This window comes from Rhipicephalus microplus, chromosome X (genome assembly GCF_043290135.1).
Source record: "Rhipicephalus microplus isolate Deutch F79 chromosome X, USDA_Rmic, whole genome shotgun sequence".
In the NCBI taxonomy this organism is placed as follows: domain Eukaryota; kingdom Metazoa; phylum Arthropoda; class Arachnida; order Ixodida; family Ixodidae; genus Rhipicephalus; species Rhipicephalus microplus.
In genome coordinates, this window is record NC_134710.1 from 84,531,368 (window position 1) to 84,554,677 (window position 23,310).

Genomic DNA, 23,310 nt, shown 5'->3' on the forward strand with positions numbered 1-23,310 from the left:
CACTTCTAAAATTTTTTCCCTGTTCTCCAAAAAATGTGATACAGCCATGAAAGTTTAAACTTATATTTGAGAACTCGAACTTGGGCAGTTAATAGTGTTGCTTAAGCTAATTTATAAGGTAGCATAATACAGCATCATGGGGAGAGAAGAAAGAAGAGTGAAACATAGCAGATGGCAGAAAGCAGAGGCTACCTTGAGATACAAGTACCAATCCCTGGTGGAAGGGTGCCTCTCTTCCCATTAAAACTGGTGAGTGCCGAGATGCATTGATAATCAAATCTTAATATATGTGTAGCTGATTTCATCTTATAAAGTTTTTTTCTCAATGTAAACAAAACAAAAAGTGCTATCATTGATATATAGTTTACCAGCCAAAAAAAAAAAGAACCCCTCACATGCAATTGATTTGATTGATTGATATGTGGGGTTTAACGTCCCAAAACCACCATATTGACGCGTGTCTACATGTGGACGATAACAATGATGGGGCATTTAGTGGGCACGAGGTAGTGGGCCTCTAGCTTCTCTCGAGGCCAAAGAAGACGATCTTGTGGCTCAGCTGTTGAGAACACGCTGCTTTCGTCATCTGAAGGTGTATCTATGTTTTATTTGCGTTGTACCGCGACACTGGTGGAGGTGCTGGGCCGCAAACCTGTCTGATGCTCCACACACCCGCTGGGAGCCGTTCATCGAGTCCAGGCGCATTGTCACCTGTAGAAACACCGGTGCATCGCTCCAGTCGACGGTTGCGAGGCCTCGCGCCAGAGCTGACTCACTCGCCGGAATCTGCTAGGCACCGCACACCTCAACCGATGGCCAACGCAAGCCCGCAACAGGTGCCCCAAGGCAGCTTTCCGACGCACCCATCTCAGGTGACCCTCTTTCAACCCCTCGTTCTCGATCGCTTTAGTGGCGGTGCCCATGAAGACGTTCACGACTGGCTTGACCACTAAGAGCGTGTTGCCAAGGTAAATCAGTGGTCGGAACAGGAAAAGCTTTCACGCGCCTATTTTTGCCTTGACGACAATGCTCGTACTTGGTATGAGAATAGAGAAGGCAATCTGTCAGCTTGGCCCGACTTTCGACAGAAGTTTGTTGATACCTTCACCAATATCGATAGAAAGGACCGTGCACAGCAGTTATTGGAGCTACGGGTTCAAAAACCCAACGAAACCATTGCAATGTTTGCCGAGGACATGACTCGTCTCTTTCAACGAGCTAACCCGCACATGACGGAAGATAAAAAGTTGAGTTACCTCATGCGCGGTGTCAAGGAACAGCTTCTTGCCGGGCTACTGTGCAACCCTCCAAGTACCGTGGTTGACTTCATTAAGGAGGCTACGACTAACGAGCGGGCCCTTCATCAACCCTGCAGGCAATATGACCGCATGTCCTGCGATGTCCCAATCAATGCTATGGCCATGACGTCTGAGAGTCAGAGCTGCTTGCGAGACTTGATTAGGGAGATAGTTCGCGAGTAACTGCAGAGGTTGTGGAATCCGGTTGCTGAAAATCCTATCGTGTCGATCGCTGAAGTCGTACGCGACGAAATCCACCAAGCGTTGTCTACGGCTAGTCCTGATGCTCAGCAGCGTCCTATGAGCTACGCTGCCGCTATCCGATGTCCACCACCCGCTATGCCGACGCTGTACCACCAGGTGCCGATGGCCCCTTCGTATCCGCCGCAAGAGCAGATACTGCATCAACCACCCACGCTACAGCCATACAACCAGCCGTCCACAGCCACCCCATGGGCATCGACACGTCCACCGACCCGGAAAACAGATGCATGGCGCACAGTGGACAGACGTCCACTATGCTTTCACTGCGGAGGTGCAGGACATATTGCCCGTCATTGCTAGCATCGAGGTGATTCATTCCGTCCTCATCGACCTTGGTTTGACGGTCCACGTGCCAACAACGAATACACTCCGCGCCGTGATGACAACTCTTTCTATGGAGCCTGTTTTCACTTTGAGGACGGCTCTACCACTGCAGAGGAGGCAACGCCTGCTCACCTTCCTGGTCCGAGACGTCGATCCCGCTCTCCGTCCCCCGCGTGTTCGCCTTTGTCGCACCGCCGCACCTACGCGGACCTTAATACAAGAAGGTCACCTAGCCCGCGCCGGGGAAACTGAGAGCGGCGACCTCCGGGGGTAAGGTTGCAGGCCATGAAGATGACGACAAGAAGCCCCCACAGCATGACGTCATACAGCCGATAAGCCGTGAAAACGATGAAATTGTGACAGCTGACCTTAGTGTTCTTCTTGACGGCCAGAAAGTAACAGCTTTAGTCGACACTGGTGCCGACTTCTCCATTATCAGTCAGGACCTCGCCGACAGCCTCAGTAAAGTGAAGACGCCATGGACAGGCCCTCATATAAGAACAGCGGGAGGCCAGTTATTGATGCCCTCGGGAAGATGTACCGCAAGAATTGACATCAGAGGTTCTCCTTTCACTGCGTCGTTCGTCGTTATCGCCGCATGCTGCAGAGATGTAATTCTTGGCATGGACATATTACGGGAATATGATGCCGTCATCAACATACTCTTAGAGAGCTTGATTATGTTTTGCAACAGTTCGGGCTTACCCAATCCTTCAGAGGCGCGATTAAACCAACTGCGTCTTACTCCCTCCCAAGTCATGCGTTCTCCCTCCTAAATCATGCACGCTTGTTTGTGTGGCCGCCGCTGCTCAGTTTGACGCCGAAGGAGTTGCAGACCAAATAAGTTCGCTGCTTTTCACCCACGTCGCACGAGGTATTGTCATAGTTGCTGCTGGACGCACGGACTTGCTGCTGACCAATTTTAGTGCTGAGCGCCGGCACCTTCCAAGAGGCACGGCTGTCGCTTATTTCGACAATGTTGTAGATGCTGAAGGCTGCTTGGCAGTAGTCATCGAGTCACTAAATCTTAATTCAACGCCTATTTTGGACGTTAGCATTACTTTCCCAAAAGATGACCGACGCAGACTCCTTGAGCTACTGGCCAAATTTCAAGACTGCTTTTCGACAACATCAAGAGTTGGCCACACGCCTCTAACCAGGCATCGAATAATTACCGAGGAAACGGCGAGACCTATTCACCAGAACCCTTATTGCGTGGCTCCAAAAGAACGTGAAGCGGTACAACAGCAGGTAGACAGAATGCTTGAAGATGACGTCATTCAGCCTTCACAGAGCCCCTGGGCGTCGCCTGTAGTCCTCGTTAAGAAAAAGGACGGCAGCCTGCGCTTCTGTGTGGATTACCGGAAGCTAAATCAGGTGACCAAGAAAGACGTATATCCACTACCACATATAGATGACTCTCTCGAGAGACTTCGACATGCTCGATACTTCTCTTCTATGGACTTGCGCAGCGGATATTGGCAAATAAAGGTGGACTCGAGAGACCGCTTTTGTGACACCATATGAGTTATATGAATTTAAGGTCTTGCCATTTAGTTTGTGCTCAGCCCCTGCTACCTTTCAAAGACTCATGGATACCGTGCTTTCTGGGTTGAAGTGGAAAACATGCTTAGTATATCTGGACGACGTCATAGTGTTTTCCGCGACGTTTGACGAGCACCTTGAAAGACTTGAGGTGGTCTTACGAGCCATACAGTTCGCGGGCCTAACGTTGAAGCCTGAGAATTGCCACTTTTGCTTCAAAAAGCTGCGATTTCTTGGTCATGTTGTCAGTCATGCTGGTGTTCGTCCCAATCCTGAAAAAATCGCAGCCGTAGAACAGTTCCCTATGTCAACCAATAAAAAGGCTGTCAAACGCTTTCTCAGCCTATGCGCATATTATCGACGATTCATCGCGGACCTCGCACACATAGCATCACCTCTAACTCGCTCCACGAGAGAAGACGTCACCTTTGAGTGGAATAACAAAGAGGAAGCTGCTTTTAACGATCTTCGCCAGCGACTACAAACACCCCCAGTCCTTGCCCACTTCGACGAGAGAGCCCCTACGATGCTTTACACCGATGCTAGCAATGTTGGTCTGGGAGCTGTGCTTGTGCAGCAGCAAGAGGGCACAGAAAGGGTAATCGCTTACGCAAGCAGAACGTTAACACGCGCTGAGGCGCGTGTTAACGTCCACGACTGAGAAGGAATGTCTGGCCGTGGTATGGGCAGTTACAAAATTTCGTCCATATTTATATGGCCACCTCTTCAAGGTAATTAGCGACCACCACTCCCTGTGTTGGTTAACTAATCTTAAACACCCTACCAGCCGATTAGCGCGTTGGAGTCTCAGGCTGCAGGAATTCTATATGGCAGTCGTACATAAGTCAGGGAAGCGACATATGAACGCCGACTGTTTGTCCCGTTCACCCATTGAGTCGGCAACCCTACCCGAGGAGGAGGAAACATCATTTCTCCGTGTCCTCGACACGACCAACATTGCGCAGCAACAACGAGACAACGCTGAGTTGCCTGGCTTAAACACCTACTTGGATGGCAGATCTCGGAAGGCGCCAAGATTTTTCGCAAGAGCGTTGTCAGCGTTTTGTTTACGTGGCAGAGTACTCTACAAAAAAAATTTTTCGTCGACGGGATCTGCCTATCTATCGTCATCCCAGCAGCCCTTCGCACCGAAGTACTGAAAGCATGCCACAACGAGGTTACCTCTGGCCACTTGGGTTACACAAGAATGTTGGCCAGGGTACAGTAAAAGTATCACTGGCCAAGACTAACCACAGCCGTGAAGCACCATGTTCGTACCTGTCTCGACTGCCAGCGACGCAAGTCACCGCCAACTAAACCAGCTGGCCTCGTGCAACCTGTACAGGTCCCAATGACTCCATTCCACCAGATCGGCATGGACATTTTGGGCCACTCCCTACTTCTACTGCAGGCAACCGATGGGTTATCGTCGCGACGGATTATTTGACCCGTTATGCCGAGACAAAAGCTATCCAGAGAGGTACAGCAGCGCAAGTGGCAAGACTTTTTATCCAGAATATTGTACTGAGACATGGTGCACCAACCGTCGTAATCGCAGACAGAGAAACCGCATTTACAGCAGCTCTTTTGGACCATGTTTTGATGCTGAGTGGAACAACGCACCGTAAGACCACCGCATACCACCCGCAAACGAACGGGCTGACAGAACGTCTAAACAAAACCATTGAAGACATGCTTTCGATGTACGTAGACGTCGAACACAAAAATTGGGATACAATCTTACCTTACATAACGTTTGCATACAACACGGCCAAGCAAGAAACGACCCGCATGACACCTTTCAGCCTCGTTCATGGACGGGAAGTACGAACCATGTTAGATGCAATGTTATCGCACGAAGGCGACGACATCGTCCCGGACACCGACACGTTTACGGAACGCGCAGAAGAAGCTAGGCAACTTGCACGTTTACGGATCAGCCAGCAGCAAGACTACGATGCAGGCCGCTACAATGCTCACCGCAGAACAGTCGTCTACCAAACTGGCGACAAAGTATGGGTTTGGACGCCCGTACGAAAACGAGGACTTTCCGAAAAACTCTTAAGAAGATACTTTGGACCGTACCTAGTTGTGCGACAACTGAGCGATGTCACTTACGAAGTTGTTCCCGACTGTTCGTATAGTACAAGGCGTCGCCAACACCATCCTAAACTCGTTCACGTAGTCCGCATGAAACCTTACGTCAGTGAGTGATTGCGTGATACTTTACTTTAGAAAAAAACTGCATTACAGACTGCACATCGGGGCGATGCTCTTTGAGAGAGAGGCAAATTACGCGTGTCTACATGTGGACAAAAACTATGATGGGGGATTTAGTGGACACGAGGTAGTGGGCCTCTAGCTTCTCTCGAGGCCGAAGAAGACGATCTTGTGGCTCAGTTGTTGAGGAAACACTGCTTTCGTCGTCCCATGGTGTATCTGTGTTTTATGCGCGTTGTACCGCGACAATATGATTATGAGAGACGCCGTAGTGGAGGGCTCCGGAAATTTCGACCACCTGGGGTTCTTTAACGTGCACCCAAATCTGAGCACACAGGCCTACAACATTTCCTCCTCCAACCGCCGGAGCCCGGATTCAAACCCGCGACCTGCGGGTCAGCAGCCGAGTACCTTAGCCACTACACCACCGCGGCGGGGCCCCTCACATGCAAAAAAAAGAAAGATAAAGAACAGACTATAAATACAAGCTTGGAAAGCAACATATTAATTGTCATACCTCAAAGTATCAGAATATTTACATTTTTACTTTAAAATAATATTTGTTTTAACTTACTTTCTGATAAAGCCTCTAATCCTCCAGTGTTCTGCTGCAGCACACAATGACTTCAGTTGAATTTTCAACCACAGAGGGGAAGGTGAGGAAATGAACACTTATAGTATAACACAGAAAAAAAGTATTGTTAGCCTGGGCAGTGGTGAGAGGTGGAGGGGGGGGGGATGCAGGCAACAATGCAAGCCTAGTGCAGGGGCTGGATAAAGAAAGTAAAGCCTTTAACTGAAAGAGTAAGGTGCTCAAACTAAATCTGTTTGGCACTGCTGTGACCATAATTTCGGTTTATTTATCAAGGTTCACAGCAGCATTGAACTATATGTCTAAAATGAAATCCAGCTTGCAGCTACTAACTAGTTCCACTAAGGTATGTAGATGGGGGGGGGACTCACTCCCTTTATAACTGATGAACTGATGGCTTTGTATATACAAACAGGTATAAGAAATAGACAAGACAAACACTGTATTTTCCATACATATTGCAAATTTTTGTCGCTCCTTTCCAAGACGCTGACTAATCAGACCTGCCTACAGTCTGAATCCTTCCCTACACTATGCCTGTCTCAGCTGAACTATGGTAGTGTGGTTAACCATGGCCGCGGTGGTAGCATTTATATGGAGGCAAAATGCTGGAAGCCCAAGTACTGTTCAATGTCAATGCACATTAACAAACACCAGATGATCTAAACTTCCACCGCCTGCACCAAGGCACACCAAATTAGGAACAGGCAATTGTTCAAAAACTTTGGGTTTTTTGGAGCATGCACCACGATGCCTTATCATCATCATCACCAGCCTGACTGCGTCCACTGTAGGACAAAGGCCTCTCCCATGTTCCGCCAGTTAACTCGGTGCTGTGCTTGCTGCTGCCAATTTATACCCGCAAACTTCTTAATCTCATCTCCCCACCTAACCTGTCTCCCCCTAATCTGCTTTCCCTCTCTGGGAATCCAGTTAGTTACCCTTAATGACCAGCGGTTATCCTGTCTACGAGGCTACATGCCCAGCCCATGTGCATTTCCTCTTCTTGATTTCAACTATAATATCCTTAACCCCCGTTTCTTCCCTAATCCTCTCTGCTCTCTTCTTGTCTTTTAAGGTTACACCTACCAATTTTCTTTCCATTGCTCGCTGCGTCATCCTCAATTTAAGTAGTTGAACCCTCTTTGTAAGTCTCCAGGTTTCTGCTCCGTAGCTAAGTACGGGCAAGATGCAGCTGTTATATACCTTCCTCTTGAGGAATAGTGGCAATCTACCTGTCATGATTTGAGAATGCTTGCCAAATGTGCTCCACCACAATCTTATTCTTCTAGTTACTTCAATCTCGTGGTTCGGCTCCGTGGCTATTACCTGCCATAAGTTGACATAGTCTTTTACAGCTTGAAGTGCACTATTACCTATCGCAAGGTGCTACTCTCTGTTGTTGTACGTTACTTTCGTTTTCTGTAGATTAATTTTAAGACACACCTTTCTGCTCTTCATGTCTAACTCCGTAATCATGAGTTGCAACTCGTCCCCTGAGTTATTCCGCAATGCAATGTCATCGGCGATGCGCAGGTTACTAAGATACTCTCCATTAACTCTTATCCCTAACTGTTCCCATTCTAGGCCTCTGAAAACCTCCTGTAAGCACGCGGTAAACAGCATCGGGGAGATTGTATCCCCTGCCTTACACCCTTCTTGATTGGTATTCTATTGCTTTCTTTGTGAAGCACTATGATAGCAGTTGATCCCCTGTAGATTTCTTCCAGGATGTTTATATATGCTTCATTGACGCCCTGATTCTGCAGTGTCTGCATGACTGCTGATATTCCTACTGAATCAAACGCCTTCTCGTAATCTATGAAGGCTACGTATAGTGGCTGGCTATACTCTGAGCATTTCTCTATTACCTGATTGATAGTATGAATGTGGTAGAATGTGGTATGAATGTGGTCAGTATACTATACTGATGGGAGACTTTAATGCAAAAATAGGGAAGAAACAGGCTGGAGACCAGGCAGTAGGAGATTATGGCATTGGTACAAGAAATGCCAGAGGGGAGCTACTAGTAGAAGTCGCAGAACGCAATAATTTATAGATTTTGAATAATTTCTACCGAAAGCGAGAGAACCATAAGTGGACATGGAGGAGCCCTAATGTGTAAAATAAGAACCAAATCGACTTTATACTGAGTGCACACCCAGGCACCACGCAGGATGTGGAAGGGCTTGGCAAGGTACGATGCAGTGACCATAGAATCGTACGGTCCCGAATTCGCCTAGACTTGAAGAAGGAACGGCAGAAACTGATACACAAGAAGCCAATCAATGAGCTAGCACTGAGAGGGAAAGTACAGGAATTCAGTCTCTCGCTTCGGAACAGGTACTCGGTTCTTATTGAGAAAAACAGCCTTAGCGTTGACGCAATGAATGATAATCTGACGAGTATCATTACGGAGTGCGCAGTGGAAGTTGAAGGTACTGTAGTTAGACAGGACCCTGGCAAGCTGTCCCAGGAAACGAAGAAACTCACTAAGAAGCGTCAAAGCATGAAAGCCTCAAGTACAACAGACAAAATAGAGTTGGTAGAGCTTTCGAAGTTGATCAATAAGCGTAAGGTATTCGATGTAAGAATGTATAACATGGAAAGAATTTAACACGCTCTGAAGAACGGAGGAAGCGTCAAAGCAGTGAAAACTTGGGATAGGCAAAAACCAGATGTATGCACCAAGGGACAAGGAAGGCAAGGTAACTACCAATATGGATAGAATAGTAAAATTAGTGGGGGAGTTTTACAGAGATCTGTACAATAGCCAGCACAACCACGACCTTAATATAAGAACTAGCAGTAACCCAGATGACACCCCTCCAGTAATGATAGAAGAAGTCAGAAAAGCTTTGGAGAGCATGCAAAGAGGCAAAGCTGCAGGTGAGGATCAGGCAACATCAGATCTGGTCAAAGATGGAGGACAGATTGCGTTAGAAAAACTAGCGACAGGGTGTCACCTGACGGGAAGAGTACCAGAATCTTGGAAGAATGCTAACATCATCCTAATACATAAGAAAGAAGATGACAAGACTTGAAGACTTATAGGTCGATCAGCTTCCTCTCCGTAGTATACAAGCTATTTACAAAGGTAATTGCTAACAGAGTTAAGACAACATTAGAATTCAATCAACCAAAAGAATAAGCAGGATTTCGAACAGGCTACTCAACAATCGACCACATTCATACTATGCATTATTATACAAGGCTTATTAAGGCAACATTCAGGGTCAATCAACATCCATAAGTATTTTCGTGACCAAACCGAAAACAACCGTTGTCAGTAGCAACATAAGGGGGAAAAAACGTCCTTTCTTTAGCTTATAGGTCACTGCTGATGTGCCACTACCATGAAAGATGTAACGAAACATACTCAGACATAAGGTTCTCTCACACTAGTGACAAACACCAATAATGCAACCACTTGTGACTGCCCCACCCCCCCAACTAATAAATGACTCAAATAAACCGATGTTCACGGAAGCTAGTGCAACCTGCCAATCGCCATACCTAAGGGAAACGTGCAGCACCTACAGGAGGTGCAGTAGTGCACTGCACCTATACGCTGCCAGTGCCACGAGTGATTTGTGGCCACTTCAGTTTCAACCGGCGTGCTACAAATCGTTCTATCTCTGTTGGCTACGCCCGCATTGTATGCAAGTGTGTGTGCGCAGAGGTGACAGTTTTCATAAAAGTGGTAGGGTTCCAGAAAGTAAACAGTACATGATTCTTTTGGGGCCTCTAACGAAGAGAAAGTTCATAAATTTACGAGATTATGTTTTTGATGTGACGTAGCACAGACACGCAACAGTGTGTTCTGAAAGGATGGTTCATGCGGCTGACCAGCATAAAGTTCTAAGCATCGAGCATCACTATCAATGTTTGTAAACATTATTTCTTGCCATATTGCCTGTTTATTGTCTAGTAAACTATGGGATATGTGTCTAAAATGTGTTAGATAGCCCTTTGCTGTGCATGCAAGTAATACTTACGGTCGCTGAACTGCACGTGTTGCATTTAGTAATGCCTAGTCATTTGCACGAAGTTTTTTGCGCAGAAGTTAAGCTCCGCTTGTAGGCATTGTTCAGGTTGCACGAGTCCTTGAGTAAATTTGTCCCATACCAGCTTAGCACGCGATATCTCATCTGTCATGTAGCGCAATAGGACAGCGTCACCTGGCTTCGCTTGCATGTACCGTGGTGCTGAGGGTTATGGCAGTACATGGGCAATAAATTTTGAAATTCTCGTAGTCTGTGACGCATTTTGCCTACCATGCAGAACTTCTTCCTCTATGTTGCTATTTAAGAACTGTGATACGAAAGAAAAATAGCAGCAGCATACGAGGGATAACTTCTGCATCTGTGGCATGCTTTCCGCTCATGAATTGTGGGCTGCCGCTCAACATTTTTCTGGCTGCCGCTCGGTTCCTTCAGCACGGTAAAAATATCAGTTAACATGCGTGGAAAGTAAATTCGCAGCAAACTTAATACAGCATGTACAGGCATGAGCAAAAGTGTGCACACTACTAAATCGTGTGGCTGAAAGCGTCAACGTGTCATCTAGTAATGAAATGCCTGAGGCTGCAGTCCGCATGCCCGTCCCGTCGCATTGCTTTATCTGACACGCTCACAGTGCTCCCAGCCAAAACGACAGCTGAGTGTCGCTTTCTTTACTCTATCGAATTTGTGCCGCTGCTTTTTCTCTCTCTTTTTCTTTGTAGCAACTCCAACGGGGCCGTTCCAGCACTGGGCTAGTTTCGATATTTATGCCTATTGATTAGCATAACCAAGCGTAGCTAGCATCACAAAACCTGATGAAGCCAAGCACACAAAATCAGGTTTTCTCAGCTAATCTTGCCTTTGTCGATGCAAGCTGCATGACGATAAAGCTGAAAACGTGTCCTCAGGCCATCAATGTAGTTTCTTGTTAGTGCATTATTTGCCACGTTTCCCATTCTCGTATTCCAAATATTTTGTTGCACATATTCAGACAGCAAAAACTAAAATTTTACAGGCTGCTTGCGCTGTGTAAGTTTGCGCAAACAATTACTTTGCATGAAACACATTTACTCCCAAGAGCGTTCTATGTAGCAACCGATTTTTCAATAAGGCATAGCTAGGCATAATATGCATAACTGCGACATCAAACTCAAGTACTTCAAGCGAGATTCGATGTCACACAAATTATTATGTAATAATTATAATTAGTTCTAAGGTTACTCAGACTTAATTTAGCTTAATGAGACTAGACTCGGTCAGGAGATTTAGTATTTTTCGCAGCTTGAATTCTCTTAGCTCTCATAAATTCGACTTCAATAAGGTTAATTGTGTTTATTGATGAGTTGCTTAATTACACCTAAATATAATCAGAATATTTGGTCAATCATACCTCGTTAGATTTATCTATGCTTACCTTGATGGTGTCCAATTAGCTGTTATGTGTAATTAGCCTAATCTTATCACAGACTCTAGCGTCTTGGAAGCATTTTATTGGATATCAGACTAATTAATTAACCATAATTAGTGTGTGTCTTAACTAACACTAATTAAACATAAATGGGCCTCTTTAGTATAAAGTCAGTAAGGAGTAATTAGTACAAAACTGGGATTGGCTTTTCTGGGCGCATAGGGAAATAACTTGGATTGATTGGCCGTGATTATGTTTACCTAATTTGGGCTAATTTTCAATAAAACTTGTTGTTAGGCTAGTTGGTAATTCGTCATATTGTAAGAAAATTAGTGCAACTTTGTATTCCTACAAACATTCATGCTTTACTCACTCATCCACCCGAGAAACACACCACAGAGCTGTGTGTTGCTGGGGTGGATGAGTGAGTGAATGTACGAGTGTTGATGATGATGAGTGACATTTAATGGCGCAAGGGCAAATTGATGGCCAAAGAGCGCCATTTCAATAGACTAGAGATATGAATAATGATATGATGCGTGGTTGTAAAGGGGCCTTAAAATTCCTCGCGCTAACACAGGTAAAAACATATAAGTAATAAAATCATGACAGTGGCATGAGATATGTGCATTGAAAGTAGTTGGCAAAATGTCATGATAATAAAACCATGACGGAGATATAGTCACCGCAGCCACGACCACGGTACAGAGGTCGTGCGACGGATCACCTCGAAATATGGGGTGAAAGCTATAAACATTTTTTTAAGAAAGTGAAAAGCGATTGCAGTTTAAAAGGCGAATCCCTATCGATGAGCATTCCAGGGAGTAGTGGGAGCTGCTGTCGGTAGGGCAGTAAAAAGTGCTTTTTCTTAGAGCATCCAGCTCATTGCACTAGACGAGAATGTTGAGAACCGTCAGTGGTTCTCCACATCTCTCACACAAGGGTGGATTGCCAGTGGATAGAAGATATGAATGTGTGGAGTGTGTATGTCCTGTTCTTAGCCTTGTAAGTGTTACCTCTGTGTGTCGTGATTTTGATAGTGGCGGCCAATTACCTAGGTGCGGCTTAATAGCATGGAGTTTATTGTCTGTGTGTCTATGCCATGCGCTCTGCCAATACCCCCCTGAGCTTTTGTTTTAGAAAAGGTTTCAAGTCAAGTGCAGGGATTGCTATTGACGCATTGGAAGTAGTGTCGTTGGCAGATGCAGCCAGCTTGTGGACCAAAACGTTCCCTTGTATCTCTTGATGCCCAGGCACCCAGCAGACGACATGCTGTTTTGATATGTACAGTGTGCACAGAAGTGAGTAAAGTGACACCAGCACGGGGTTCTTGTGTTTTTTAGGAGTTTTCAGGGTTTTAAGCCCACTTAGGGAATCTGTGTATATTACCACTTTTTGTAATTTTATCTGTTTGATGTGTTTTGCGACCGCCAGTATTGCATAAGCTTCTCCTGTGAAAATGCTTGCATCAGGATGAAGAACGCTCGCCTCGGAAAAGAATTGACCTACCACTGCATATGAAACAGAAGTTTTCGACTTTGAAGAATTGGTAAAGAACTCAGGGGATGTGTATTTATGTTGTAGTTCTAAGAAGTATGTATGTATGTGTGCAAGTGGTGCGTGCTTTGTGACTTCAACAAAAGAGACATCACAGTCTAGAAGCTGCCACTGCCACGGTGGCAGATATGCTGCAGGAGCCATCAAACTGTGTTCGAGAAGAGGCACACCTGTTTTTTCGGCCAGGCCCCTTACATGGAGAAAGTAGGGCTGCCTCAACAGAGGATGGCTCTCGAACAAGCCAGAACAAGACAAATCATGAATTGTGAAATGAGAGAACGTTTCTGCCTTCACCTTCAGAAAGTTCAAAAAAAGACGGGTAACATCTTCGTAGATGGAGCGACCATTCATTCGTATCCACACACAGGCTCTCCACAGGGCTAGTTTGAAAAGCACCCATAGAGAGGTGATTGCCTAGATGGTGTTCAAGGTCGAGAATCTTCAAGGCTGACGTTGTTGCCGTCTGATAGATTATAGCACCGTAATCTAGGCGTGTGTGTACGAGGCTTTTATATAAATTCACCAGACATTTCTTGTTACTGCCCCACGTAGTGCCTGACATCACTTTCAAAATATTCATTATTTTTAAGCGCCTATCTCTTAAATACTTGATGTGCGGGATGAAGGTTAGTTTTGTGTCTAATATTAGTCCAAGAAATTTGTGCTCGGTCTTCACTGACAGAGGTTGACCATGCAGGTCAATGTCGGGGTCAGGATGGAGGCCCCTCTTTCGGTAAAACAAGACGCAAGTGCTCTTTTGCGTGTTGAGTATAATACGATCCTTATCTGCCCATTGAGATACCTTGTTCAACCCTAGTTGAACTTGACGTTGGCACATTGAGATGTTGTACGATTTGAAACCAATCTGTACATCATCGACATACGTGCAGTAAAAAATATTATGTGGGAAAGACAGGTGCAAGGAATTCATTTTAACTAAGAAAAGTGTGCAGCTCAATACACCTTCTTGTGGCATTCCTGTTTCTTGGACAAATATTCGAGATAAGACAGTGCCAATTCGGAGATGGAATATATGGTTGGACAGGTAGCTTTCGATGATTGTCAGCATTCTACTCCACACACCTAAATGTGACAGGTCTCGCAATATGCCATAGCGCCATGTAGTGTCATATGCCTTTTCCATATAGAGGAACACAGAAAGAAAAAATTGCTTATGAACAAAAGCGTTGCGAATTTGTGCCTTGATACGGACGAGGTGGTCAGTGGTGGACCAAGCCTCTCAAAACCCACACTGGTATGGGTCAATTAGGCCATTAATTTCAAGGAAGTGCATCAGGCGTCTGTTAATCATTTTCTCAAAGACCTTGCAAAGACAGCTGGTTAACGCTATTGGCCTGTAGCTGGAAACTGAAGCCGGGTCCTTGCCTTGTTTTAAAATTGCGATAACTATACCTTCCTTCCAGGCTGAGGGTAGCTCGCCGGAAGACCATATCGCATTTCAGAGGGAGAGGAGAGCTTTCCGAGTTTCAGTGGGCAGGTGTTTTAACATTTCATATGCCACATGGTCCGGGCCTGGGGTAGATTTATTGCAGCAGGTAAGTGAGGCTTGTAGTTCAGCCAAACAGAAAGGTTCATTGTATGCCTCGTGTGTTGTGGGTTTGCACTCTAATCTCCGTTTTTCTATTCTGGTTTTGTATCCTCGGAACATTTCACTATAGTGTGATGAGCTGGAGACCTGTTCGAAGTGCGCTCCGAGAGTGTTAGCCTGGTCTTCCAAACTCTCCCCTAGTGTGTTCACAAGAGGAAGTGAATGTGCTTTTAGTCCTGCCACATTACCAACCATGTTCCAGACTCTTGCCTCGTCTGTGTATGAATTAATGCCTGATAAAAATTTGTGCCAACTCTCTCTTCTCACCTGTCGGCACGTCCTCCTTCCTTGCGACTTGATGTTCTTAAAGTTTACAAGATTCTCGGTCGTTGGCGAGTCTCTAAGTGACTTCCATGCCTTCTGTTTTTTTTTTTTCGCGCATCACGGCACTCATTATTCCACCATGGGACTCATCGTTAGCCTGATGGTCTACATGTTTGGAGAATACATTTTGTTGCTGCATCAACCAAGAAAGCTGTAAAGTAGCACACAGCATCCTCTATGCTTAACACCGCCATGTCAGTCCAAGTCAATAGAGTCATTTTTTTAAACTTTTCCCAATCGGCTTTGTCGGTGAGCCACTTGGGAACCTGTGCAGGACATGTATTTGTTAATGATGTGCTGATAACGATAGGAAAATGGTCACTACCGTATGGATTACTAATGACTTCCCATTTAAGTAGAGGCAGGAGTGATGGGGATGTTATGCTGAGTTCTATTGTTGAGTATGTATTGTTAGCGATGTTGTAATATGTTGGCTCTTTCCGATTCAGGAGGCATGCACTGGAAGAAAAAAGAAACTGTAAGAAAAAAAAAAGAAAAAAAAGAATCAAGCAACGTCGCGCATTGCAGCGAGTCACCCCAGAAGCTACCATGTGCATTAAAGTCCCCTAGGACAAGGTAGGGTTCTGGAAGTTCGTCTATGAGGGACTGGAATTCTTGCTTTTCAAGACGGTGTTGTGGAGGTATGTATAGAGAGCAGATGGTGACGAGCTTATTTAAAAGAACTGCTCGAACAGCCACCACCTCAAGGGATGTTTGTAGTGGTAAGTGTGTGCATGCAATGCCTTGATTGACTATAATGTCAATACCACTGGATGGCACAATGGCATCATTCTGGTCCTTTCAAAATAACGTAATTGCATAAAAAGTTAGTGTATTTTGGTTTCAAGTGTGTTTCTTACACACACAGCACTTTTGGTGTATGTTCGTGTAAGAGCTCCTGGATATCGTCGAGGTTTGTCACCAGTCCTCTGACGTTCCAGTGTAGTATTTGTGTCATTTTAGTGTTGTGTGGCACTGTGTGTACAAAAGTGCTGCCTTAGATTACAGGGCCTTTTGTGGGCCCTGTAATTCAGGTTTTTTTTTCTTGGCGCGCTCCAAAGAGTTGCGCTTATCCTTTGGTGTCTGAGGCGCCGGAGGAGTTGTACTTGTATCCATCACCTCTTGTGAGGTGGTGAATGGTGCCTGCTCGGCAGGCATGGTCAAAGAACTTTCGGACCTAACTGCGCTTGCATTGGTTCGAGGTTCAGCAGACATGGGGGTCTGCCGGCCCTGTTTGTCAGGTGGCGGAGCAGTACAGGCTGCTCCAAACGAGGGCGCTGGTGGCACGAGCACGGCCACACACTGTGTGACATTCGCAGATGCAGAAACATGAGGCGCGGCGCCCCGGCGCGTCACATCTGCGAAAGAGGGATAAGATGGGTTGTGTAGTGCAAAACGTTGAAGTGCTTCTTGGAATTACAGATTCAATTTGACCTTAAGTTCTAATATTTTTTTTCTATTTTTTCCAAGTGGGGTATGATCGTGAGTAGGCAGCACGATCTCCTTCACAGTTCGAACAATGAGATGTTTCTGAGGTGCAGTCGTCCGATATGTGTTGAATGGATGCACACTTTGTGCAAGTGGCACACCCTCTGCAACTATGTGATCCATGACCGAAACGTTGACACCTGAAACAGCGACGAGGGTTAGAAATGTATGGTCTCGCATGGAGCTTTAAATAGCCAGTTTCGATTGATTCTGGCAGGTCACTTGTCCCGAATGGAACTATTACGTGTTTTGTAGGGGTTAGTTTGTTGTTGTGCCTTATTGTTATTCGTTGCACTTTGACCACGTTCTGGTCCTGCCAACCTTCAAGCAGCTCACTTTCAGAACGCTCAGTAAGATCATCATCGGAAATTACGCCACGGACAGTGTTCATAGACCTGTGTGGCCCACCGAGACAGGGGTTTCCCCAAACGCTACAAGTTTAGACAGCTTCTCATACTGAGCTTTGTCACGAACCTCCAGAAAAAGATCCCCACTTCCCATCTTTGTCACTTTTAGAGGAAAGTATATAACAGCTGTATCTTGCCGGTACTTAGCTACGGAGCAGAAACCTGGAGACTTACAAAGAGGGTTCAGCTTAAATATAGGACGACGCAGCGAGCAATGGAAAGAAAAATGGTAGGTGTAACCTCAAGAGACAAGAAGAGAGCAGAGTGGATTAGGGAACAAACGGGGGTTAAGGATATCATAGTTGAAATCAAGAAGAGGAAATGGACATAGGCTGGGCATGCAGTGCGTAGGCAGGATAACCGCTGGTCATTAAGGGTTACTGACTGAATTCCCAGAGAAGGCAAGCAGTTTAGGGGGAGACAGAAGGTTAGGTGGACAGATGAGATTAAGAAGTTTGCGGGTATAAATTGGCAGCAGCAAGAGCAAGCACAAGACCGAGTTAACTGGCGGAACATGGGAGAGGCCTTTGTCCTGCAGTGGACATAGTCAGGCTGATGATGATGATGAACCTGGGCCTATTGCTTCTGTAAGAGTTTTCGACACGAAGAAAGTGGAAATCACTCTGACTGACTCCTTCGTTCTGGCTGTGGATAACATGGTACTTTGGGAATGTCGGCTTTGGTGTGTTAAGCAGGAAAATGTCTTCGGTGTGCCACCTTTTCAGGGAGCGACCAGAAAGGAGGGAAAAGCTTTCGCGATAAAAATACTATAAAGTTGGGTGGCGATGGTGGCCACCCACCACCGAGCCCAACATGGGGACGCTACAAGGTTGAAAGCAAACACTTGGAGATGCCAGCCTTACATCGCCGCTATAACCTGTTATAAATATCCTAGGTTGGATAGCTACACCACGTTAACCCTCAACGCCAGAAAATTTGGAAGTAAATGGAAGAGAGAAGATAACAGGACAGATAAAATGCGAGAGATAAAGATGAAGTTTAGGGGGAGAGAGATAGGAAAAGGCTACTGCGGATTTCCCCTGGGTGGGTCAGCCCACAGGTGCCATCTATGTGAAGCCGGGACCAAAGGGGTGTGTTGCCTCTGCCGGGGGGGGGGGGGGGGGGGGGGGGGCCTTAAAGGTCCAATTACCCAGCGTCAGCTCAACCCCCAGGATCCCTTTTTCTCCGGACACGGCAAAGCCACGCACGGCTGGGCGTGGGAGGGAGTCATAACTCCCCCGTTAGCTCGGGTCCGTGGTGTCGCTACACACCAAACGCCTACTTGCACAGGCGCAAGAAATGCCTGGTGAATTAATTAATTAATATAACTTAATCGATATAAATTAATAATTAATTAATATAAATTAACAATACTAATTTTCTTGCAATATGGGCTGACTTTGCTCATCCTGAATAAATGAAGGCATGATCAAATATGCTTAATTAGACTTGGCTGTACGTGTAAATTTTTTGCCCCAGCTGGGCACATTTTTTGCCCCAGCTGGGCAACTTTACCACGCTTAACATAAAAACAGCAAGCTGGACTGGGCTTAATTAAACTCACTTATACTTGACGTTATTAGGTGATATTGTGTTTAACTAGGCTTGATTATACTTACAGTGACTTAACTAGGCTCATTTAAAGGGACACTAAGGTCAAATAACAATATACTTCAGAGTGAAAGCTCGATGTATAAAAACATCTAAAATGACAATATTATCAACAACAGTGCCCTAATTACCGAGAAATTGAGGTAAATGCACAAGAACACATGCGCTGCGGTAAGACATTTTCAAAATGATCCCAATGACATCAGACGAACAATTAATCACTAGTGATCGATCTAGCTGCACTAAATAAAGAATCTTCGTGCATCAAGAGATGCAATAAAGTGCTGCTTGTGGATTTCTGTTTGATTATAGGAAAAACTAACCGCCGGAAGTTACTATGAAAAATAGCGAGAGTGGTTAAAAATTTCAATTTTTCATTCAAAATTCAATCTAACGGGGTGCAGTTAAACCAAAAAATGTTCGTAATCTCGAAGCCAATGGCAGGAAATTGATCAATGGCCGTTGTTGCTGCTGTAGCTCCCGCTGCTTTTGGTCTGCTGCTTTTGGTCTGCTGCTACTAGCGCAGTAAAGCCAGGCAACGTTGTACACAGCAACAGTGACATGAGTCGGTCCGTTTCTTGGGGCGGGCAATTTGAGGTGCGCTAACCCGATGCGGACCACTAAAACGTGATTCTATTTCAAAATAGGCCCTTCCCTGGCACAAAAGTAACACTACGAGGTTTCTGAACCACTATTTCAACAATCAACGTCGACTTGATAGTTGCCTTTAGTGTCCCTTTAAGTTTCACTTGGCCTAACCCGACAAAAGCAAGCTGAGCTGAGAAAACTTAATTTTGTGTGCTTGGCCTCATCAGATTTTGCGAGGCTAGCTGTGCTGCTCAGTTATCTAATCAACCCGCATAAATAACAACCTGGCTCTGGAACAGGCCTCGTCAGAACTGCTACGCTAAACCTCGTCACAACTGCTACGCTAAAAAAAAAAAAGGGAGCACAAATTCTATGGAGCAAATAAAGCGACATCCATTTGTCATTTTGACTGCGAACGCCATAACTGCTTCAGAGAAAGCGACGTGAGGGGCCAACTGATGCGACGGAACGCACCTGTGCACCACAACGGACATCTCATTACTAAATGGCGCGTCGATGCGTTCGGCCAGCCCATCCCGTGTCCTGCACACTTTTGCTCATGCCTGTACATCATAAATGTGCCCATGAGATTGCTTGGTTTATGTGGTATACACTAACCCAGTGTTCCCATCGGTTTTTGAAGCACAATCAATGCAGAAAACTGAAAAACTTTGTTACAGGTGCACAGTTGTTATAGTTAGTGGCACAGTTTATGACACAGCAATTCATACCCAACTTTGCAAAGCACTGCTAACAACCGGACGCGGCTGCGCTCATGGGTTGGCTGCTACATGGAGCATGCCAGTTCCTTTCGTTCACTCTCGCATAGCAACGCCACTGGCTCAGCGCACGTTTCCTATATGTCTCGCGAATGTGATACACAATTTTCACATCAGCTCGCCTCACAATCACCTCTTAAAATAAGCAACTGCTCTGTTCCTGCATATCTTAATGGTTTACTAACTTTCTTACTGCATTCATTGACCGCGTGAAAGCAGTCACTTTTTGACCAACTTGTTCACATGAATGGTGCTAGTCACCAGTGTGAAAGAGCCTTTAATCTGACAGGAAAACAGATACTGTATTTGTATAGTGCCTAGACTAATAATTACTGTGGAAAGCTGCATCTAAACAAGGCTTCATCAAGATTGATAATAGTGTTGCCAGAAAAAGTTTGGCTCCCAAATGACCACTGTGCACAAGTATGCCATACCTACTGCCGATGGAGTAAAAGTTGTCACATTTTTGCTTCAATTTGATGTTTTAATGTGTGAAAATACTGGCATGAAGATTGAAGAACTATAAAACAAAAGAGCCAGATTTTTAAACAATGATTACTTATTTCATTATCAAAAGTTTTGCATACTTTCATGCCCCTATGTTTTAAGAGTTCTGATAATTACCGAATCAGGTTGGTGAAAAGAAAGAAATGTGGCCTCTCAAAATTCATATTTGTGCATTTGTAAAGTAATATTCAACAGTTTTCAATATGTTTTTTTTAATGTAAATCAACACACGTACTTCATCACTTTGAAAATTTTTATCAATGTTAAGTAAATTCCCATGCAGAATTTTTTTGGAATTCTCATTCATTACATACATGTGTATTTCTTCGATTTCAACAGGTAATGTTGAGGTCCAATATCCAGCAAGTGGCTTGCCCAACCGCAGTATTCATTTTCATCCAAGTAGCAGACAACATAGCATTTGGCCAGTGACACAAATCACGACAATGTTTTAAGGATGTGACAATTAGAAATGTCATTTTCAACATTTCTATGAGTGAAAATTTAAAATGAGATCACGGCTAGGTCAGAAAGAATAATGGGCTTCAGAGCTCAGTAACTGCTACATTTTCCTTTCTGCAGCTTATATATATAAAAGCAAGACAAAATAACAAAGTCGCTACACAGTAAGACTTTGACCTGGGCTGCATGCACCTATCTATGCACACGAAAAAGTAGCCCTGTAGAATTCGATCACCTTTCTTCAAAAACTGACTATCAGTCAGGTTCGTGGCACTTAGCGTCCACATAGTGACGACAAGCTGAGTTTACCTGGAGTGAAGCACCATCAACGAATTGTACACAAATAGAAGATGAAGTCTGGCTCACCGCTTTTAGAGGATCGTGGTTATAAATCAGCTGCTCCAGCACCGAAGTCTTTCCGCAGCCTTTGTATCCACAAACCATGATCTTGCTCGTCTTTCCGGATGACACAGGCGACTTGAGCATCTGCATATCGCGGTTTGCACTTCAGTTAAATTAAGAAGCTTATACGTGCTAGAGGCAGAATACTGTGCAGGCATAATTACAGGACTTCCTTCTGATCCATGCCCTGGACTATCTCGCCTTGGACTAGGAGTAAACATCATAGAAAGGACCCGCAAGAAGGAGAACACTCAATCAAGAAAAAACAAAGGACGGTGACTTGCGCGTATTCGGATTAGAATTCACTGAAAGGAAAACAAAGCAGTAAGTTACGGATGCCGAGCTGGCAATCTACTTAGACATCATCACAGCATCTTAGAGCACGCGAAGGTAACGCTCACCTTGACAGCACAGATTTCGCTCAGCAACCTCTTCAAACGATTATCTTCCGATGAGGTTTACCGGAGACTTCGTCCTTTTCACTCATGTTTCATTGGCTAATCGCAGTTTCATTCACGTGAAACAACCTCATCTTTCTTAACATCATTGCAAAAGCATCAAACTGAAACCAGGCACCTACGCTAAGAAAATTGATACCGATGTCTATGGTACCGACCAGAAGACGCATTTTCAGTGCCGGGTACTATAACTCAGCTCCCAAACCCTGTGAACATCACAACCTTTAAGATTAGCAGCTGGTACCCCGAAAAAAAAAAAAAAACTGTCACGTTTGGACACCACCTGTCTTTAACATGTAGTGCACACGTACTAGGGGTTAGATAGGTTGGAAGCACTTACAGTCTTTCACTTTATAAATATACTAACTTTATCGTTTACCTAGACTCACAACTTTAATGTGAGAAAAGTGGAATTCAGCCCACAATAGCACCTTTATGGGCGCTTTACCTACCTCATTAAGTAAATGTAGTAGATCATAATCACTATGATCTCGTAGCGTTACCTGCTGTACAATAATTCATAATCAAGAAAGTTCACAAGGCGATGGAAATCTGCGAGACGATTCATAAGATGAACCACGATACAGCTACTTGCGTCAAGGTAGTAAAAGCTGTTTCATACTTAGAGTAGAGAGTACTAAAAGTGTTGAGTGGCGTGACTGCGCTGACCGAGCCTCGCCGCCTGATTTCTTCCGCGTTGCCCGTAGCGGCGGCGCTGCAGTTTAATAGTACTGAAGGAGACGCGCGCAGGAACTGCTATGCACTTCAGCTCCTCCGGCGCGCTTTCTTGATGCATATTTCTTCGTACTTGCCCATCATTTATGTCTAAAACAAGATTTCATAACCCTTTAAATATGACTCGCCAATCTACTGATGTTGAGATCCATAAAATCCCTTGTGAGAGATCGAAAATTATTTAGAAAGGGCGTGTCTTATTCTGATTTATTTTGTCTTGACTCTTTCTGCGTTGGCTAGGCGTCTACAGTATTCAGAATATCTGAGCCGATTTATTGGAAGTTAGCTGTGGTCAGAAAGCTGTGAGATGAAGACACAAATACCGTGTCAAACGCACGCAGAACCAGGGGGCCGTAAGTATAAAAGGGAGAGGAAGGAAATCTAAACTGCCTACACCTCGAACATTTTTTTCGTAATTCAACTTTTCAGGGTATACTAAAATGTTTACACGCATTAACAGCGACCACCAATTACCAAAGCTGGTCGTTCTGCTGCACCCCCCCCCCCCTAAAAAATTTCTCAAATTTCCCCCTTTCGAGTATGAGGTCTCCTAATTTCATGTCTAGCGTAGTCAGACAAGAAATGCACCGCGTAAAACTTGCGGCTGTTCGAGGCAATGTATGAATATTGTTAATGGAGTAGTGACGTGTGACTGAAATGCGTGTACTTGTGGATATATATATATATATATATATATATATATATATATATATATATATATATATATA

General features: G+C 44.9%; 1 protein-coding gene across 6 annotated transcripts in view; it reads right to left on the reverse strand.

Annotated features, from left to right (window-relative positions):
- Positions 1 to 22,605, reverse strand: part of kappaB-Ras (NFKB inhibitor interacting Ras like 1) — a 100,986-nt gene extending 78,381 nt beyond the window's left edge. For 3 of the 6 annotated variants that reach the window (XM_037427339.2, XM_037427334.2, XM_075877243.1), the window contains exons 1-3: positions 21,791 to 22,000; positions 21,554 to 21,694; positions 21,354 to 21,473 (exon numbers count right to left, since the gene is read on the reverse strand). In XM_037427339.2, coding sequence (XP_037283236.1) covers positions 21,354 to 21,473; positions 21,554 to 21,613 — 180 coding nt within the window. In that variant the 5' untranslated portion in view covers positions 21,614 to 21,694; positions 21,791 to 22,000. Of the gene's footprint in view, positions 1 to 21,353; positions 21,474 to 21,553; positions 21,695 to 21,790; positions 22,001 to 22,299 lie in introns of those variants that run through there. The other 3 variants (XM_037427338.2, XM_037427335.2, XM_037427337.2) reach the window with 3 other exon arrangements.
- Positions 22,606 to 23,310: the final 705 nt, after the last annotated feature.